The following is a 15,800-nucleotide window of genomic DNA, read 5'->3' as shown; positions in this document are numbered from 1 at the left end:
AGAAATCATAGTCGTAGACATGTTATGTAATAACTCTGAAGCAGCACATGTTTTATATTATATAGTCACCTTCTGGCTACTACTATACTATACTAGGAAGCTAGCACTGCACTGGACCTTGCAAGATGTCTGACCTGGAGAAAAGCCCGTTGCGAAGCACCAGTCCCCCTCCCTACGGTACCACAGACTTGGAGCCGGAGGTAGCCTATCATTCCCAAGGAGAGCATATTACTGTCAAAGAGGACATTTTTAAGGATGACTTTGTTGGGGTGTCCTTTCACGATATTGTGTATGTGGTGAACACTGGATGCTGTGGCACCAAGCCCACAGAGATACTGCACTCAGTCAGGTAAGCTCCAACTGTATTAAATACAGATGTCAAAAGAAATGTATTATTTTCTATATTAATATTTTCTTTCTGCCTGCAGTGGTGTTCTTCCTTGCGGGGTGAATGCTATAATGGGACCAACTGGATCTGGAAAAACAACGTTAGTTGCATTGCAAATTGATTTTGTGGTATTATTTTCACCACTAGAATATGACCACGACAATTTCAGTTACACTTTTCCCGCCCACACACACACACACACACACACACACACACACACACACACACAGGCTTTTGGACATTCTGGCAGGCCGTAAAGCAAAGGCCAACGTTGGTGGGTATGTCCTAGTGAACGGGAGACCTCAGCCGAGCAACTTCAGGTGCAAGTCTGGCTATGTGGTGCAGGTGAGCCCCTCCCCCTTCCCTCCAAGCTCTGAGATATCGATAAATATTATTGATTCCCTGTGGTTGTAATTTTGGCTATATTAGCTGGACAAGCTGTGGTGTGACTTAGTTCCTAGTTCCTCTACGCTTCCTTATAGTAGTCTATCTGTTGTTACACTAGCTGGACAGCTTGCTTTCACTGACACAATAGCTTGGTTCTGTATCAAGTGTTGAGTACACATTATGTACATGCAATGAAAGTATGTGGAAAGATGTCGCACTAATTATAATGTGCAGTGACTACCGTATAGCGGGTTATTTTCGTATGGTGGAAATTTTGTATTGTAGAGCATTATATGAAAATTAGAACTACAGATTCAACGTCACTATCCTGAGCTGTACGAATATTAAATGGGGAGTTCATACGAAAATTTGCACCAACAAAAATTACCCGCTATTATATACGGTACATCTTATAGGACGACATTGTAATGGGCACTCTATCCGTGAAAGAGAACCTGATGTTCTCAGCTGCTCTGCGTCTGCCCTCCTCCACCAGCTGGGCACAACGCAAGGAGAGGGTCGCCACTGTCATACAAGAACTGGGTCTGGAGAGATGTGCCAACACCAAGGTGAGGGGGGGGGGGGTGTCTAAAAAAGCTGATAATAATAATTATGTTTATTTATTTTCTGTAGTCTTATATTTCTGCCTGTCACTGATTTTTGCCTTCTAATCAATGGCTATAGATCCACTGTTTTGTTTTTTCTGACAGTGTGTCTTGCTAGCTGTTAAAAATCCAACAATACTTTCGCAATTTGTATACTTTCGCAATTCGTATACTCATACAATTCTTTCCCTCCCTTCAGATTGGCACAGAGTTCTTCCGTGGTGTGTCTGGGGGAGAGAGGAAGAGGACCAACATTGGGATGGAGCTCATCATAGAGCCTCAGGTCTTGTTTCTGGACGAGCCCACCACTGGACTGGACGCATACACAGCTGTCTCTGTTGTACAGCTACTCAAACGGTGAGACAATCTATATGTACTACTGGACTACCTTTAAATCCGTCTTGATAGGCCAATTTATTAATCAAAATAAGTAGCTTTAAGAGAGCATGGCATGCTTACATGTAGATCTGCAAAATATCAATGCACATGTACAGTACTGTTGATTAGTCAATAAAGTATTTGATTGTTAACCCCTCCCCCCCCCCTTCAGACTGAGCGAGAAAGGAGACAGAGTGATTATCATGTCCATCCACCAACCTCGCTACTCCATCTTCAAACTGTTTGACGGTCTCACTCTTCTCTCTCAAGGAGACATGGTCTACCACGGCCCAGCACAGTCCTCCCTCGATTACTTCAGCAGTATAGGTGAGTATTTCATAGTGTCCTAGCAGTGTCAGTAAAATAATATTGCCAAAGCTGTGGTTCCTGAGTACATGGTAGGGGCCTATGAATTGCTTTGCTGCAGTGGAGTTTTTCTAGGGGTGATCGTGAGCTTACCATCTGTTGTATAACTATACGTATACTCATCTCCTCACAGGCTATGTGTGTGAGGAGCGTAACAACCCTGCCGACTACTTCCTGGATGTGCTCACTAAAGCAGAAAAGAGCAACGTCATCACTGAGTCAGGTGAGCAAGTGGTAGAGTAACAGTAAATAGCTGTGTGTGTGTGTGCCCTGAAGATCTTTTTATTTTTTATTTTTTTTATTTAAGATTTTATTTATGCCTTACATTTCTTGATAACCTGCATAGTTACCGGTAACCATAGAAACAGTAAGCTGTTAGAGATCAAGTTTCATAATATTATATAATCGCTACGTGTAACTATTCAAACGTATTATAACGTTTCTGATTGAGTAAGTGTGTGTCTTGACGGTGCTACAGATGACACTGATAATAGCACGGGTGTCACTGAGGCCAACAATCTGGTGAACACTTACCAGGAGTCTCAACAATGTGTGGAGGTGAGTGAGCAGTTGCAGACACTCGCAGACAATAGTCACACTCGACGAGGGGTCAGGAGCGGAGGGACGTACGCTACCGGGTTCCTATGGCAACTGATGGTTGTCACAATTCGATCACTCCTAAATCTGTTGAGAAATCCGATGATCTCCTTCTTCCAGGTGAGTGGGCGGGTCTGTGTGCTGGTTTAGTTAATAATGAGATATATATAATTATAGTCTTTTTAAGAGAGGTCCCACTGTCTATGTCGCCTATATTTTGTTGACAGGATTCTGGCTAACTATTGCTATTTTCAGGTGCTGACTATGATAATCTTTGCTCTCATTGTTGGTCTCATTTATTTGAGGCTCGACGAAAAGGACGTCAACGTACGCACTGTTATCTCTGACAGGTACACACACACACACACACACACACACTCACCCACACACCCACACCACTAGCCACGGGCTGTGCTCGTTTCACTTCACTTGTTGCCGCTCATATATGACATATTCTTATCACTCTGTTGAATATCGAAAATGTAGTATACTTGTTATTGTCTCTATAACCAATGGACGCAATAATACACTGCCCCATATGATCTGCACAGGATTGGAGCCTTCTTCTTCATTGTAATGAACCAAGTGTTTGGTAATCTCTCAGCAGTGGACGTCTTCATCAAACAAAAGGCTCTGTTCATGTGAGCACCTAGCGTTCCATTACTAGAGCATTGTTCAGCTTCATTCACACAATAATAATTTTTTAATTGCTCTAAGTCATTATTTGATAGCAGCTATAGGCTGACTAGAGGTAGCTTGTGAGATACAGGCCTCGCTTGTACCAGTACAACCTATGCTGTTACTAACTCACCTCCCCCCCTCCCCCCCCCCTCCTCCTCCTCCCCCCTCCTCCCCCTTAATTCATGCAGCCATGAGAACTCCAGTGGTTTCTATAGAGTCTCTGCATTCTACTTCTCCAAAGTGTTTGTGGACCTCATTCCTATGAGGATCATCCCATCCTTCACCTTCTCTGTCATTGCTTACTTCATGATAGGTAAGTCGCCTCAACTACATGTACACGAATATAATGGGTGTAGTGCTTGTAGCATCAAGAGCACAATGTAACTGTGTTTTGGTAGCTACAGGAAATTAGACAATCTGAACACAAATTCCGGGCTCTCATCATGTATCGAGGAGAGCCCGGAATTTGTGTTCAATTTCTTGTAGCTCTTACAATGTAGATACAAGTTTTGTGATTAGCAGGAATTTTTACAAAAGCAAAGGTATTGAAGTCAATACCTGCAGGTATGCATGTATTATAGGCACCTCTATCAAGCCACATTGCTTACCTGCAGGTAATCATGTATTATAGGCACCTCTATCAAGCCACATTGCTTACCTGCAGGTAATCATGTATTATAGGCACCTCTATCAAGCCACATTGCTTACCTGCAGGTAATCATGTATTATAGGCACCTCTATCAAGCCACATTGCTTACCTGCAGGTAATCATGTATTATAGGCACCTCTATCAAGCCACATTGCACATTGCTTACCGTCAGCCCCGTTTTTACACGACACCTAATCCTGGTCGAATCTGGATTATAACGGGGCTTTATAAGTTCAATCACACTCCTTTGCTATACCAATAACACTTATTTTTGGTGTGTGATTGTATGTGCTATGATAATCTCTAACTTGTGTGTAGGTTTCCAAGTGTCAGCTGCCAAGTTCTTCTACTTTGCGCTGGTCATATGTCTCACGTCCATAGCAGCTGCCTCCATTGCCTTTGCTATCAGTGCTCTAGTGCGAGTGACTGGACTGGCTAACCTCTTCATTGCCATGCTGTTCGTCTTCCAAATGGTAAATCTATCCCAGAGGATGACTTCAATAATAGCAAATACTGTGTACGTTGAGTATTGTATCTAGCATAATTAGCCCGAGGCCACCCAGCCAGGAAGTTATAGTAGTCTGTTTGTCTGTTTGCAGCTGAAGTGATCCCATACCAGGAAACCAGGAACAATGGAAAAGGGTCACTAAAGTTGAAAGCTAGAATTGTAGTTGTAGTTTGTTGCTTCTTTAGCCCACATAATCGAAAAATCATGCAAGAGCCATATAATCTCTAAACTCCAGGCTTCTTGACTGCTGTGATCTTTACCTAGTCCACAGTGCATAAAGTTTCATCATGCCTCGAGTCTACTTTAATTTGATTGCTCTTGTTACTTGCTGCTTAGCCAGCTTCCATGCTCATAATGTATAACACTCCTGGTTTCTTTTTATTCATGTCAACAGCCGAGGGTTAGCACTTCAGTGCTCTAGTTAGCTCGCTATGTCCACTTACAGTTATTATCAAATAATACTGTAACATGATTATGATTGCTACTCTCAACCTAAGCCCCTCCCCACCACACACGCACAGTTGTTTGGCGGCCTGTTCATCTCCCTTGACTCCCTCCCCGTCTGGTTGCAGTGGATCAAATACCTCAGTCTCTTCCGCTACTCTGTTGAGGTAAGTCTAAGAATGTAGTGTTCCCAGAGACAATAGTTCCCTAGCATCAACAGAGGTCAGTCTGAGAATTTCTAGGATTGCATTAATCAACTGGTTCAAAGACATAGTGGCTAGGGCAAAATTGTTGTTATCTGTCAATTGCCATACTTGTCTTTGTGCTCATTTGCTGAAAGCCAGCTTGTTTGCATGTTGTGCACTGTACCTCCCTCCCCTCACACACCTCACACACCTCACACACTCCCTCACACCCCACACACACCCCCACACCCTCACTTCTCACACCACCCTCACATTCTCACTCCCCACACCCCCTCCCCCCCAGGCTCTAGCCCACAATGAGATAGTTGGACAATGCTATTGTTCCAACAATGCCACGGCCGCGATCATAGAAGCGTGGTAAGTAGCACATGTATTGTACAATCACTAATACAATCTGGGTGGTGCTACCGTATAGCGTGTAATTTTCGTGGGGCAAAATATTCGTGGTTTTCGTGGTTGGAGGTCTGACCACGAATATTTTACCCACGAATGAAGCGACCGTACCTACCTTTACCTGCAGTGCAAGCAGCAACCACGAAAATATACCCACTAAATGTCTCAATATTGCTGAACCATGAACCACGAATATTTTGTCCCCCGAAAATTACCCGCTATACGGTACTTCAGAGAACCAGATTAGCGAGAGTCACTGTACGGTATGTAATGCATTGCAACTGGGGTTGGTCAAAATTTATTATAAAACCAAAATGAGGGTCAACTCTTCGAAGAGTGTCCCAAATGCACAGTAGAGCTCCACCAGTGACAGCTGTCGGGGCATAAGAGCATTGCTCTTATGCCCCAACAAGCTGCTGGGACCACACTAGCGTTCATCGACCGGTAATGAGAAGGCTAGTGTGGTCCCAGATGGTGACCCACTCACACTGGCACTAACAATAGAAACAGCATGCTGATTTATACCAATGGTTTTACCCTCATTAGAATTGTGGTTTTAAAAAATGTTTTGATCACAATAGATCAAACGACATGATAAGCCTTGTCCAACATACCATATAGCGTGACATTTTCGAGGGGTTTAATATCACTAATACAATCCGGGTGGTGCTATATACAGTCGGCCTATAGCACATAATTATTATCAAACTTCCCCTCTAGTGTTATCTGAAACTGGTGTCTATAGAAAATGCACATGCCCTCCTTCACACCCACATAACACCCACGCACCCCCCACAGTTCGGGGCCCTTGTGTGTGAATGGGAGTGAGTTTCTGTCTGGTATTGGCTACGAGACTTCCCCCGAGTGGCTCTGGATCGATGTGGGTGGTCTAGCAGCCATTGCTCTGGTCTTCTTGCTATTCACTTACTTCAACCTGAGGATACTCAAGAAGTCAAAATAAACTGACGGGAACTATATAATATAACTGTTGCTAATTATGCTGTTTGCCTCAGTTTATAGCTCATAATTATTTGTATTTAACACTTGAAGATATTTCATATTTCTATAATAATAATAATAATAGTATAATTATTATACTAATTAACTGTGTGTATTGTACATGTATTATTTACAAATGTACCGCATGTGATGATTGAAAACACGTTCAGATTTAGTAATTATAAAACAATATACAATCAAATGTTCAGAGACATTCGAACAGTATATACGTACGTATTACGATGTCATTGCGATACAATGAGAAGTAATGATGTCATGTATATACACGTACCTATATATAAAAGAGTGATATGCATAAATTATGCTAAAGTATGAAACAATGAACAAAACAGGAGAAGGAACAGTTATACATACAGAGAGCTCTAAGTGTTGGACCCAACTTTATATGAGGGAGACATCTGTGACATCACTTTGTCCAGCCATTGAAGGGGACCATTCAGATGGATCTCAATCCAACACGGAGTACTGGTTACATCTTGGCGATGATACTCAGCCCCCCACCCCTTCACAAAGCTCATTCTCACGGTACACATCTTAGTGAGGCCGTACACCGACTCAAAGCCCTGGTTCACGTTCTCAGCCAGAAGTTGGGCAAACTCTTGATTGTTGAAGATCTTTAGCGAGCATCCAGGTGGTATTTTACAGACAGTGGTCGGATGGAAATGGTGAGAATGGTTGGAATTTCGACTCTGCACAAAGAGAGCTCCTTCGCTTAAACATTCGGCGAAAACTTCACCTCCGACATAAAATAAATGCACTCCTTTTCCAATATGTCGTCTCACGCTCTCTATAGTCGAGTTCCTATTCACACTTGAAAGTTGCCCGAGGCAAAATCGATCTGCGTTCATGCAAGGGTCAGTGTAGCCGTCGACGACTACGTGCGATCGTGTTGCATTGAAGGTCTCTCCTACGCAATGGTTGAGCTCGTAGTAGCCGATGGAACACCAGTAGGGGGGCTCCTGGTAGTTAATTTGGACAGTTGCACCGTCGGCAGTGTGAGTGACTCCGGAGGTGAGGGGGGGCATATCGGGAAGGCTGCATGCTGCACGGGTGGGGTTGCTATGATTAATACACACACAAAGAAATTATAAGGAAGTAAGAATCTCTACTTGACACTATTGACCACAGAAGGACTGGGAAAGTTTGGGAGGGTGATTTATTTTGTAAACAAGGTTACTTTACTACTAATGGCAATTACTTTTGACCACATAATACAGCTATGTGGTTTCCCATAATGATTATGGGTTGCTATAGGCTAAGGCATGTAATGGAGCTGTTACTGTGATTATTGCATCACAGTTAGGTCATTGTCTCCTACAGGAAGTCATGAACTTTCCCTGACACCTCTCAGCATATATACAAACCTCCCACACACACCCCCAGCGTAGTTTAATGTAATTTTAAGGGTAATTAAGTTACCCAATAGAGAGAACAGGTGTTGTTGTGCTTGTACACCCATCTCTTGAACACATTATACCCACTACACAAGGCCACACTGTATGGAGGCCACACTGTATGGAGGCCACACTGTACGGAGGCCACACTGTACGGAGGCCACACTGTACGGAGGCCACACTGTACGGAGGCCACACTGTATGGAGGCAGGCTACTATATACAGGCTACTATATACAGGCTACTATATACAGGCTACTATATACAGGCTACTATATACAGGCTACTATATACAGGCTACTATATACAGGCTACTATATACAGGCTACTATATACGTACCCACAGTAGTCCAGTAGATACGATACATAAAGTTTGTACAGGATATTAATATTTACACGAGGCACTTTTGGATGGTGTAATTATACTGTTACAAAGCAATCATCATACCTTTCACATCATACCTTTCACATTAAAGTAAGACAACAGTCGATTATTTTCACAGTATTCTTAAAAAGAAGCGACCAAAATGTTCTGGGAACATAGCTACAGTGACCTACACCCACACCCACACAGCCTCACACATCACCCACACCCACACCTGGTGAGAGTTGGTCCATCAGGGAATGCTCCGAGGGAACAGGAGATCCCACCTCTGATATTGAGTGGTAGGCAGGGGGTGGAGTTTCTGTAGGGACAAAAAGTATTAAAAACATGTCCTGCATATACAGCTGTCCTGTGTACAGAAGTGCTTTATACTTTAGACCATGCCTAAATACGAATAGATATGTGTATAGCACAGAACACACACACACACATTCATATGCAAATTGCGCTAAGGGAGGCAGACAATACAAGTAGCCAATTAACCTCTTTTGAAGTAATCTCACTTTATACTCATACACGTACCCAGAAAATGAGTTTTGTTTGATCATGAGCACTGGTGTGTGACTAATAAGTGCTTTCCCATAGCAGAGCAGATAAGCTGCTCATGAATATCATTGGAGGGTTTACCTGGGCTGTCGAAGATGCTCGGATGACCCATATCGTTGTTAGGTGAAAAGGAGGCCCTTTGAGACTCCATGTAGGAGGGGGTGGGTTCGTATATGGAGGTGATGGGTTGAGGGTTGCGGGGGACCAACACTGGGGGTAACACTGTGGGGGGTAGTAGGAGCCAGCGTTGGTACGGCAATGAATTTTATTTCAATTAACACACTTTATATCTAAACACAATATTGGGTGAAATGCAAATCTAGCAAATGAGGTCTATCTCAAAGTATATTTATATGGATATGTCAGAGATTTGTTATGTTATTCTCACCAGGTGTTTCCACCCTCATGTAGTGGTAGGGGTTAATGCACACTTCCTTCTTGTTTCTACTGTACGCAAACTCGCACAGGTCCAGTGGCTTTAGCTCGTGGTGTGTCTGCAAGTCTGGCCATCGCCATACACGACAATAAATGACATGAGGGAGACCTTTCCTATGAGACACTTGCAACCGACCGTCCAGGCTCCGTGGTATAGTCACACACTTGGTCGGGGAGTTGGGTTGAGATAGAGCTTTTTCTAGCTCTTCCAAAGACCCACGCTGCTTCTTAAGCTTTTTGACGAGAGAGTCGATAGCTTTTTCTGCCCATTTGTCGTCTTCGTCTCCTTGCTTCCAGCCCAGGAGCCGCTTCACAGTAGGGGAGGTGAAAGACAACAGTCCACTCATGTTTCTTTGTCGAGGCACGAGTCCGCTAATTGACTGACAATCAAGCTGCTGGCAAGTAAAGCCACAGTAATGTATCCTCCCACTCATTTAATGCTAGCCACCAGCCCCGCCCCCCTTTGTAGGCCTTTCCCATACCGATTTTTCTTTAATAGAACGGCATGAGTCCATTCTCACTCTTTCTGGCAAAAGCTAATTAATTATAGGCTCATCACTTGCCTCTAATGGCATCATAATTATAATCATTTGTACAGCTAAAACAACAATCATTTGTACAGCTAAAACAACAATAACACGTACATGTTACAAAAATAACAACAGTACGCTTTCAATTGTATTCAGTCCACCGTACTATGGCACTCGCACCCAGGACTCGTAATGCTCAGGCATAACAGACATTACATTAGTAAAGATAGTTCCTGGATTCAAAACAGGAGGAATCGATAAAACATCCACAACGGTTGATACAGACATCTTCGCTTTGCCAGTAGTCATCATTCCTTTGATAGCCACATCTCTTCTATCATCCATGGCGGGAGGAGCCTTCCAGTGATCGTAATTCGTCTCTACTAGAAACCACGTATTATTCGTACCCAACCACCACGTATCGATGACACTGGGACGTCCATGTGTCATCACCACCCCCTGACCAGGTCCACTCATAATAGCATAGATGCTTGTAATGAGCGAAGTGCTTGCAAGAGATTGGACAGCCATCTTGAAATCATACAGTGGATTAGCGACTAGGTCTCGAACAACAAGATGAGCAATACCGTGTGTGCCAGCAATAAGACCTTCAAAAGCATTCTCCCAAATAGTACCACTGTTCCTCTCATCGATTGAGATGGTGAAACCAGATGGTTTCATAGCAGAAGGCAGACCAACTAGACCAGCAAATGTAGTCCCAGTGTACACAACCTTCCCGTTCTCCATGAAGTCAACTTCGATCACCAAATCTCGGAGAACACTCGAAAAACCGTAGTCAAAATTCCGTGCGTGTATAACATTTCCATCGGCTGTTTCTGTGACAATGCTAGTACAAGCTTTAGCGGCACCGGATCGATTGTATGCAGTTAGCTCATATATCATGTTCGCCAAGAGAGCATCTTTTTCAGACACATTCGCAACCCGTGCCAACCCGGCCAGCTCTACCCCGTATGGGTATGGAAGGAGATCAGCGACATTGATATTCATTACATTCACAAGCTTGACAACAGCTTCAGGAAGACGGCCCACAACTTGGGACAGGAGCTCTGTAATGGCTGATGCATGATCAATGGCTACTTGATTCCACCTTTGGCTTGCCTCCACATCCAAATTGATGCTGTACTTCTTAGCAGGGAGAGTACTCTCTGATGCAACGTAGGCTGAGCAGAACAGCAACAGTAGCAGGCTGAAACAATTCATTCTCTGCATGCAATAGCTAGCTCTATTCATACAAAATATTATGTACTTATTTATTTATTCATGAGGTAATTACAATATCACAAAATACTTAATTAATGAATATTGTTATACAGTTGAGTCAACAATTTTGCTGTCTTCTACTATTTTCTTTGCTGGCACATACACTTTGAATTCGAATCCAGTTCTCAAAAACGATCCCACATTTGTCACTGTACACTCGTTTGCAGTCACTGTAAACGGGTCGGACTTATCGCCCATAACCACGAGGTCAGGCAGAGGGTACAGCCTCAGGGCGTGATCGTATTGCCAGTACACGGGTCGTGTGTGAAGGGGCAGGGGGCAGAGGTGAGCTTGAGATAGGAGCGTCTTTGTGTAATGATTGGATAAATCTGTTGTCTCCGTTGGAAACTTGACACAGTGTCGACATAGTTTAGTCATAATGTCTTCCCGGAAAACGACAATCTCTTGAGAGCAAAACTGAATTCGTGTTGGATTTGAGCAGAATTGAGCTGATGGGATTCTCTCAGTAATCCCTGAAGTGAGGTTGCTGGGTATGGCTGGGAACGGGAGAACGTTTCCTGGGCCAGGATCAGTAGGCCCGGGGACAAATACAAATTGAGACTTTTCAATAAGAGTGGGAAATTGCAGTATGAGGTCTCCCAAGGCTGTGAACTTCTCCTTCATTTTCTGGTAGCGAAGTGGTCCGTATGGAGTGGCACTAAAGTTACCCATTAGAACGAATGCGATGGGTGGCTCTTCAGAGTAGCCCGAGAATAGAACGGACAGTTTCTCCATCACACGTGGTTCATCGAGATGCACATCAGAGAGAAATACTAACATGGCACTACCATGTTCCTCGAGCATGGCTTGTAGCTTGACAGACGACCTGGCACAAATCGAGGACGGGCCACCGAAAAAATTCGTATTGCCAAAATAAAGTCGAGAATCTGTAGCAGACTCAGGAGGTGGAAATCCGATAGCTTCGACATGAAATACTTTATCTTCGTACAGACCCTCTGCCAGTACTAAACTGCTCTCTACAAACAGGCCCATGTGGAAGGTACACTGCGACAGGTCAAGCTCGACAGCACCAGTCGGATCTTCAAGATGAAATGTTCCTTCTTTCAACTGGGAGAGCATTCCGAGAACGATTATCTTGTCTGGGAGACCAGAGCTGCTAAGGAGGTACTCGACCGTTTGGAGTTGGAATTTGCTCGAGGATTGGACGGGTTGACCCAGTGCAGCCGGGGTGAATAATTCGTGCCTCATTGTCCGTTGCTGAAGAATTGTGTATCGTTCTTTAAACAGAGTCTCTTTAGCTGACGCTCCGGAGTGAAGTTTCACCGACCCTTTGGGAACTGGAAGGAATTTTTTACGGTCTACATGATAGGAGAATTTGGGCATATCGTATGCATTGATTAGAACGAAGGCTTTCTCGGTATCAGCATCAGAGGAAGTGTTGCATTCTTCTATCGCAATCTCCACCACCTCTCGTCCAATTAGCGACGATTTTAGAGGCTGTTTTTGGATTGCCTCGATTATCATATCGATAATTCGCTCGAGTTCCTCGCTATTGGAGTAGTGAGGTTCTAGTGCTTGCACGAGGAGAGAAGCCGCTTCGTTCTTGAGGGAGAGACCCTGGAGTTTGAAATTGGACACTATCGATTGTCGGAGGGGGGCAGAGATGGACATGACCTGTACACATGGAATGAAGTTAGAGTGTGTGTATAGTACACATACATTATTGTGAGCACTTACTGGACAAGGGGATAGGAGGGCTAGGATGGTGGGGCCGGGGGTGGGTAGTCTCTTGGGGTTGGGTGCGGGTCGAGTATGGTCTGGTACATTAGTGAAAAATCGGCCTGGGAACACCAAGGGAAGGTGGCTGATTGAGACGATCATTGCCTATTAATTTATAAGTTTGCAGCCAGTGCAGTCATCAGTACGCAGACATCTTTTAATACTAAATCAAGAAGGAACGGTAGAATTATATTGTATGTTCAATATAGCCGGCCAATGACAAGTAGTTAACATATAGATCTACAATTATTTACACACGTACACCACACAGATAAAAATTTACGTAGATCTATTTGCTTATTTCAGAACGATGGCATCAAAAAAGAAAATTGCTTACTTTTATGATCCGGACGTTGGAAATTTTCATTACGGTGAGTGCATTCTACAATGTGGTTACCGTATAGCGGTATGGTCTAAATTTGCATTTTTCATATTAGAGCATTAATTCGAAAATAAAAATGGGAATGTGCAATAGGTTCTGCGTCACCATTCTGAGCTGTACGAATATTTAGGTACGAAATAATATATTGGTTTACACGAAAATAGTATTTGTACCCCCCAGAATTACCCGCCATACTCTGTACTGTACTATATTACATTCTCGATAATTCTCGATACAACATCCGTGGTACTAGCGGTATGTTCCCCCACCCCCTAACAGTATGTTCCCCCACCCCCTAACGGTGTGTTCCCTCACCCCTCCCAGGTCAAGGCCACCCCATGAAGCCTCACCGCCTCTCCCTCACACACTCCCTCGTGCTCAACTATGGCCTATACAAACAGATGGAGGTCTATCGTCCGTATCGTGCCTCACACCATGACATGTGCCGCTTCCATGCCGATGACTACATCGACTTCTTGCAGAGGTAAACAATTACGAAATTGAGAAATTAATTTTGTTGTTGGGAGGGTGAACCTGTTCTGAGGTTAAAGTTATAGTAATTAAACATGCTTACTGGAAGCTCTTCTACTTTTGAAGGGCCTATCTAATAATGTGTTGATTTCTGTTGTGCCCAAATTGTCCATTTTTAAAGAAAAACATGTGGTGGGCTGTATTTTCTCTGAAATTATTGAGAGGTAACTTTTTACTGCCATAGCCCTTTGAAATAAATCACATCATTCTATTGCAGAGTGACTCCTCAGAATATCTCGGGCTTCACTACCAGCCTCAGTCGGTTCAATGTTGGGGACGACTGGTGAGTCATTGTGTGTAACCATCCTTTACCAGATCCTAGCCTAGAACTCCCCCCACTCCACACTACAGCATTTTACTTCCATTCTACAATAATTATTTTACCACCTCCCCCTCCTCACACACATCACACACACACACACACACACACACACACACCTCCCCTCCTCCCACACACATACACACACACACACCTCCCCCTCCTCACACACACCACACACACACAGTCCTGTGTTCCCTGGTCTGTACGACTTCTGCTCCATCTACACTGGAGCCTCTCTAGAGGGTGCGGCCAAACTCAACAGCGAGGTGAGCTAGAGCACCCCCTGTGAATACACACGACATGTCTATATTATACCCCCCACAGACATGTGACTTGGCCATAAACTGGGCGGGGGGTCTGCACCATGCCAAAAAGTTCGAAGCGTCTGGTTTCTGTTATGTCAACGATATAGTCATTGCTATTCTAGAACTGCTGAAGTGAGTCCATCCATACTACAGTACATGCACAGTGTCGATTGCCTGTGTACTTCATATCAATACATCACTGTTTTAAAGAAGGAGATGTTGTGATGGTCTAGTTACTGTATAATTATGTTTGTGTATCTAAGCGTATGGATGAGGTACTGTATGTTTTATTTTATGCTCTAGAACACATAAAAAGTCCATTTCTATTATTGATGTCGTCCTAATGTGATATCTAACTGAAACATCTTGACCTCCTTCTTTATTGCCTCCAGGTATCACCCGCGTGTGCTTTACATAGACATTGATATTCACCATGGCGACGGTGTACAGGAGGCGTTCTATCTCACCGATCGTGTCATGACCGTCTCATTCCACAAGTTTGGAAATTTCTTCTTCCCAGGAACAGGTGAGTTGACGATTACAGACATTGAGAGGGGGTGTGGTTAGTCAGGTTCAATATAGCTAGGTTATGTACCTTATGAACTTTAGGACCTTGCATAAAGAGGCGGGGTTTTGGAGGCAAAGATTTTTTTAGCAAAGGTTACATAGCAAAGGTTACAGAAAAATCACATAATGCTAATTGGTACAGTACTACTGACTGAATGTGTAATCTATGGAGTTAAGGAATTGCTGGGGAATTAGCCATGCAACATTTTCTTTAAGTAAATCTCTTGAGTGTTGAGTAGCTTTGTTTGGCGTGTTGTTGTTGCTACCTGTGTTGTTACTACCTGTGTACGTGTGTGCAGGTGACATGTACGAGATAGGGGCGGAGAAAGGCAAGTACTATTCTGTCAACGTGCCACTCAGGGACGGCATTGACGATCAGAGTAAGTCATGTGACCCATACAAAACCAACACTTAAGTGCTAGAAAATGAATTCACTGGCTATATCATTTCTCTACCACATTGGTGTCCAGTAATGTCTTCCACCCCTCTCCCCGAGCACCATTAATCTGTTTCTCTAGCGTTCTCTAGCTCTTGTGCACCTCCCCCCCTCAGGCTATGTGAACCTGTTTGTCCCCACGATACAAGCAGTGATGGACCACTATCGACCCACCTGTATTGTACTCCAGTGTGGGGCAGACTCACTCGGCTGTGACAGGCTGGGCTGCTTCAACCTCAGCATTAAAGCACACGGGTGAGAGATGACAATGTACAGTGTTGTGCAACCTGAGTCTATGTCAGTGGCTGTAATAAAGAAGTGGCCT

The 15,800-nt window shown here is 43.8% G+C and overlaps 5 protein-coding genes across 7 annotated transcripts in view; 2 read left to right on the top strand and 3 right to left on the bottom strand.

The window, feature by feature from the left end:
- Positions 1 to 13: 13 nt before the first annotated feature.
- LOC135335617 (broad substrate specificity ATP-binding cassette transporter ABCG2-like) lies at positions 14 to 6,742 on the top strand. The gene is made up of 15 exons (XM_064531172.1): positions 14 to 349; positions 429 to 488; positions 619 to 733; positions 1,192 to 1,344; positions 1,580 to 1,737; positions 1,931 to 2,085; positions 2,258 to 2,347; positions 2,603 to 2,841; positions 2,977 to 3,071; positions 3,273 to 3,362; positions 3,591 to 3,715; positions 4,370 to 4,524; positions 5,081 to 5,170; positions 5,493 to 5,566; positions 6,401 to 6,742. The coding sequence occupies exons 1-15, from the start codon at positions 126 to 128 to the stop codon at positions 6,561 to 6,563; spliced, it is 1,986 nt and encodes a 661-aa protein (XP_064387242.1). The 5' UTR covers positions 14 to 125; the 3' UTR covers positions 6,564 to 6,742.
- Positions 6,743 to 6,766: 24 nt separating this feature from the next.
- LOC135335622 (mothers against decapentaplegic homolog 5-like) lies at positions 6,767 to 9,797 on the bottom strand. Its single transcript, XM_064531178.1, has 4 exons — positions 9,335 to 9,797; positions 9,028 to 9,168; positions 8,615 to 8,701; positions 6,767 to 7,664 (listed from the first exon to the last, which is right to left on the bottom strand). Exons 1-4 carry the CDS (start codon positions 9,726 to 9,728, stop codon positions 6,985 to 6,987), a joined length of 1,302 nt encoding a protein of 433 aa, XP_064387248.1. The 5' UTR covers positions 9,729 to 9,797; the 3' UTR covers positions 6,767 to 6,984.
- Positions 9,798 to 9,936: 139 nt separating this feature from the next.
- On the bottom strand, positions 9,937 to 11,202 carry LOC135335624 (N-acylethanolamine-hydrolyzing acid amidase-like). Its single transcript, XM_064531182.1, has one exon. It carries the CDS (start codon positions 11,160 to 11,162, stop codon positions 10,077 to 10,079), a length of 1,086 nt encoding a protein of 361 aa, XP_064387252.1. The 5' UTR covers positions 11,163 to 11,202; the 3' UTR covers positions 9,937 to 10,076.
- LOC135335618 (DNA polymerase epsilon subunit 2-like) lies at positions 11,171 to 13,039 on the bottom strand. Its single transcript, XM_064531173.1, has 2 exons — positions 12,891 to 13,039; positions 11,171 to 12,827 (listed from the first exon to the last, which is right to left on the bottom strand). The coding sequence occupies exons 1-2, from the start codon at positions 13,032 to 13,034 to the stop codon at positions 11,238 to 11,240; spliced, it is 1,734 nt and encodes a 577-aa protein (XP_064387243.1). The 5' UTR covers positions 13,035 to 13,039; the 3' UTR covers positions 11,171 to 11,237.
- Positions 13,027 to 15,800, top strand: part of LOC135335623 (histone deacetylase 3-like) — a 4,681-nt gene continuing 1,907 nt past the window's right edge. The window contains exons 1-9 of one of the 3 annotated variants that reach the window (XM_064531179.1): positions 13,027 to 13,126; positions 13,239 to 13,303; positions 13,639 to 13,798; positions 14,063 to 14,128; positions 14,352 to 14,433; positions 14,492 to 14,604; positions 14,865 to 14,998; positions 15,339 to 15,419; positions 15,592 to 15,730. In XM_064531179.1, the coding sequence (XP_064387249.1) occupies positions 13,243 to 13,303; positions 13,639 to 13,798; positions 14,063 to 14,128; positions 14,352 to 14,433; positions 14,492 to 14,604; positions 14,865 to 14,998; positions 15,339 to 15,419; positions 15,592 to 15,730 (836 nt within the window). In that variant the 5' untranslated portion in view covers positions 13,027 to 13,126; positions 13,239 to 13,242. Of the gene's footprint in view, positions 13,201 to 13,238; positions 13,304 to 13,638; positions 13,799 to 14,062; positions 14,129 to 14,351; positions 14,434 to 14,491; positions 14,605 to 14,864; positions 14,999 to 15,338; positions 15,420 to 15,591; positions 15,731 to 15,800 lie in introns of all 3 variants that reach the window. The other 2 variants (XM_064531180.1, XM_064531181.1) reach the window with 2 other exon arrangements.

This window comes from Halichondria panicea, chromosome 4 (genome assembly GCF_963675165.1).
Source record: "Halichondria panicea chromosome 4, odHalPani1.1, whole genome shotgun sequence".
Lineage (NCBI taxonomy): Eukaryota > Metazoa > Porifera > Demospongiae > Suberitida > Halichondriidae > Halichondria > Halichondria panicea.
This window is presented reverse-complemented; position numbering and strand designations above follow the sequence as displayed.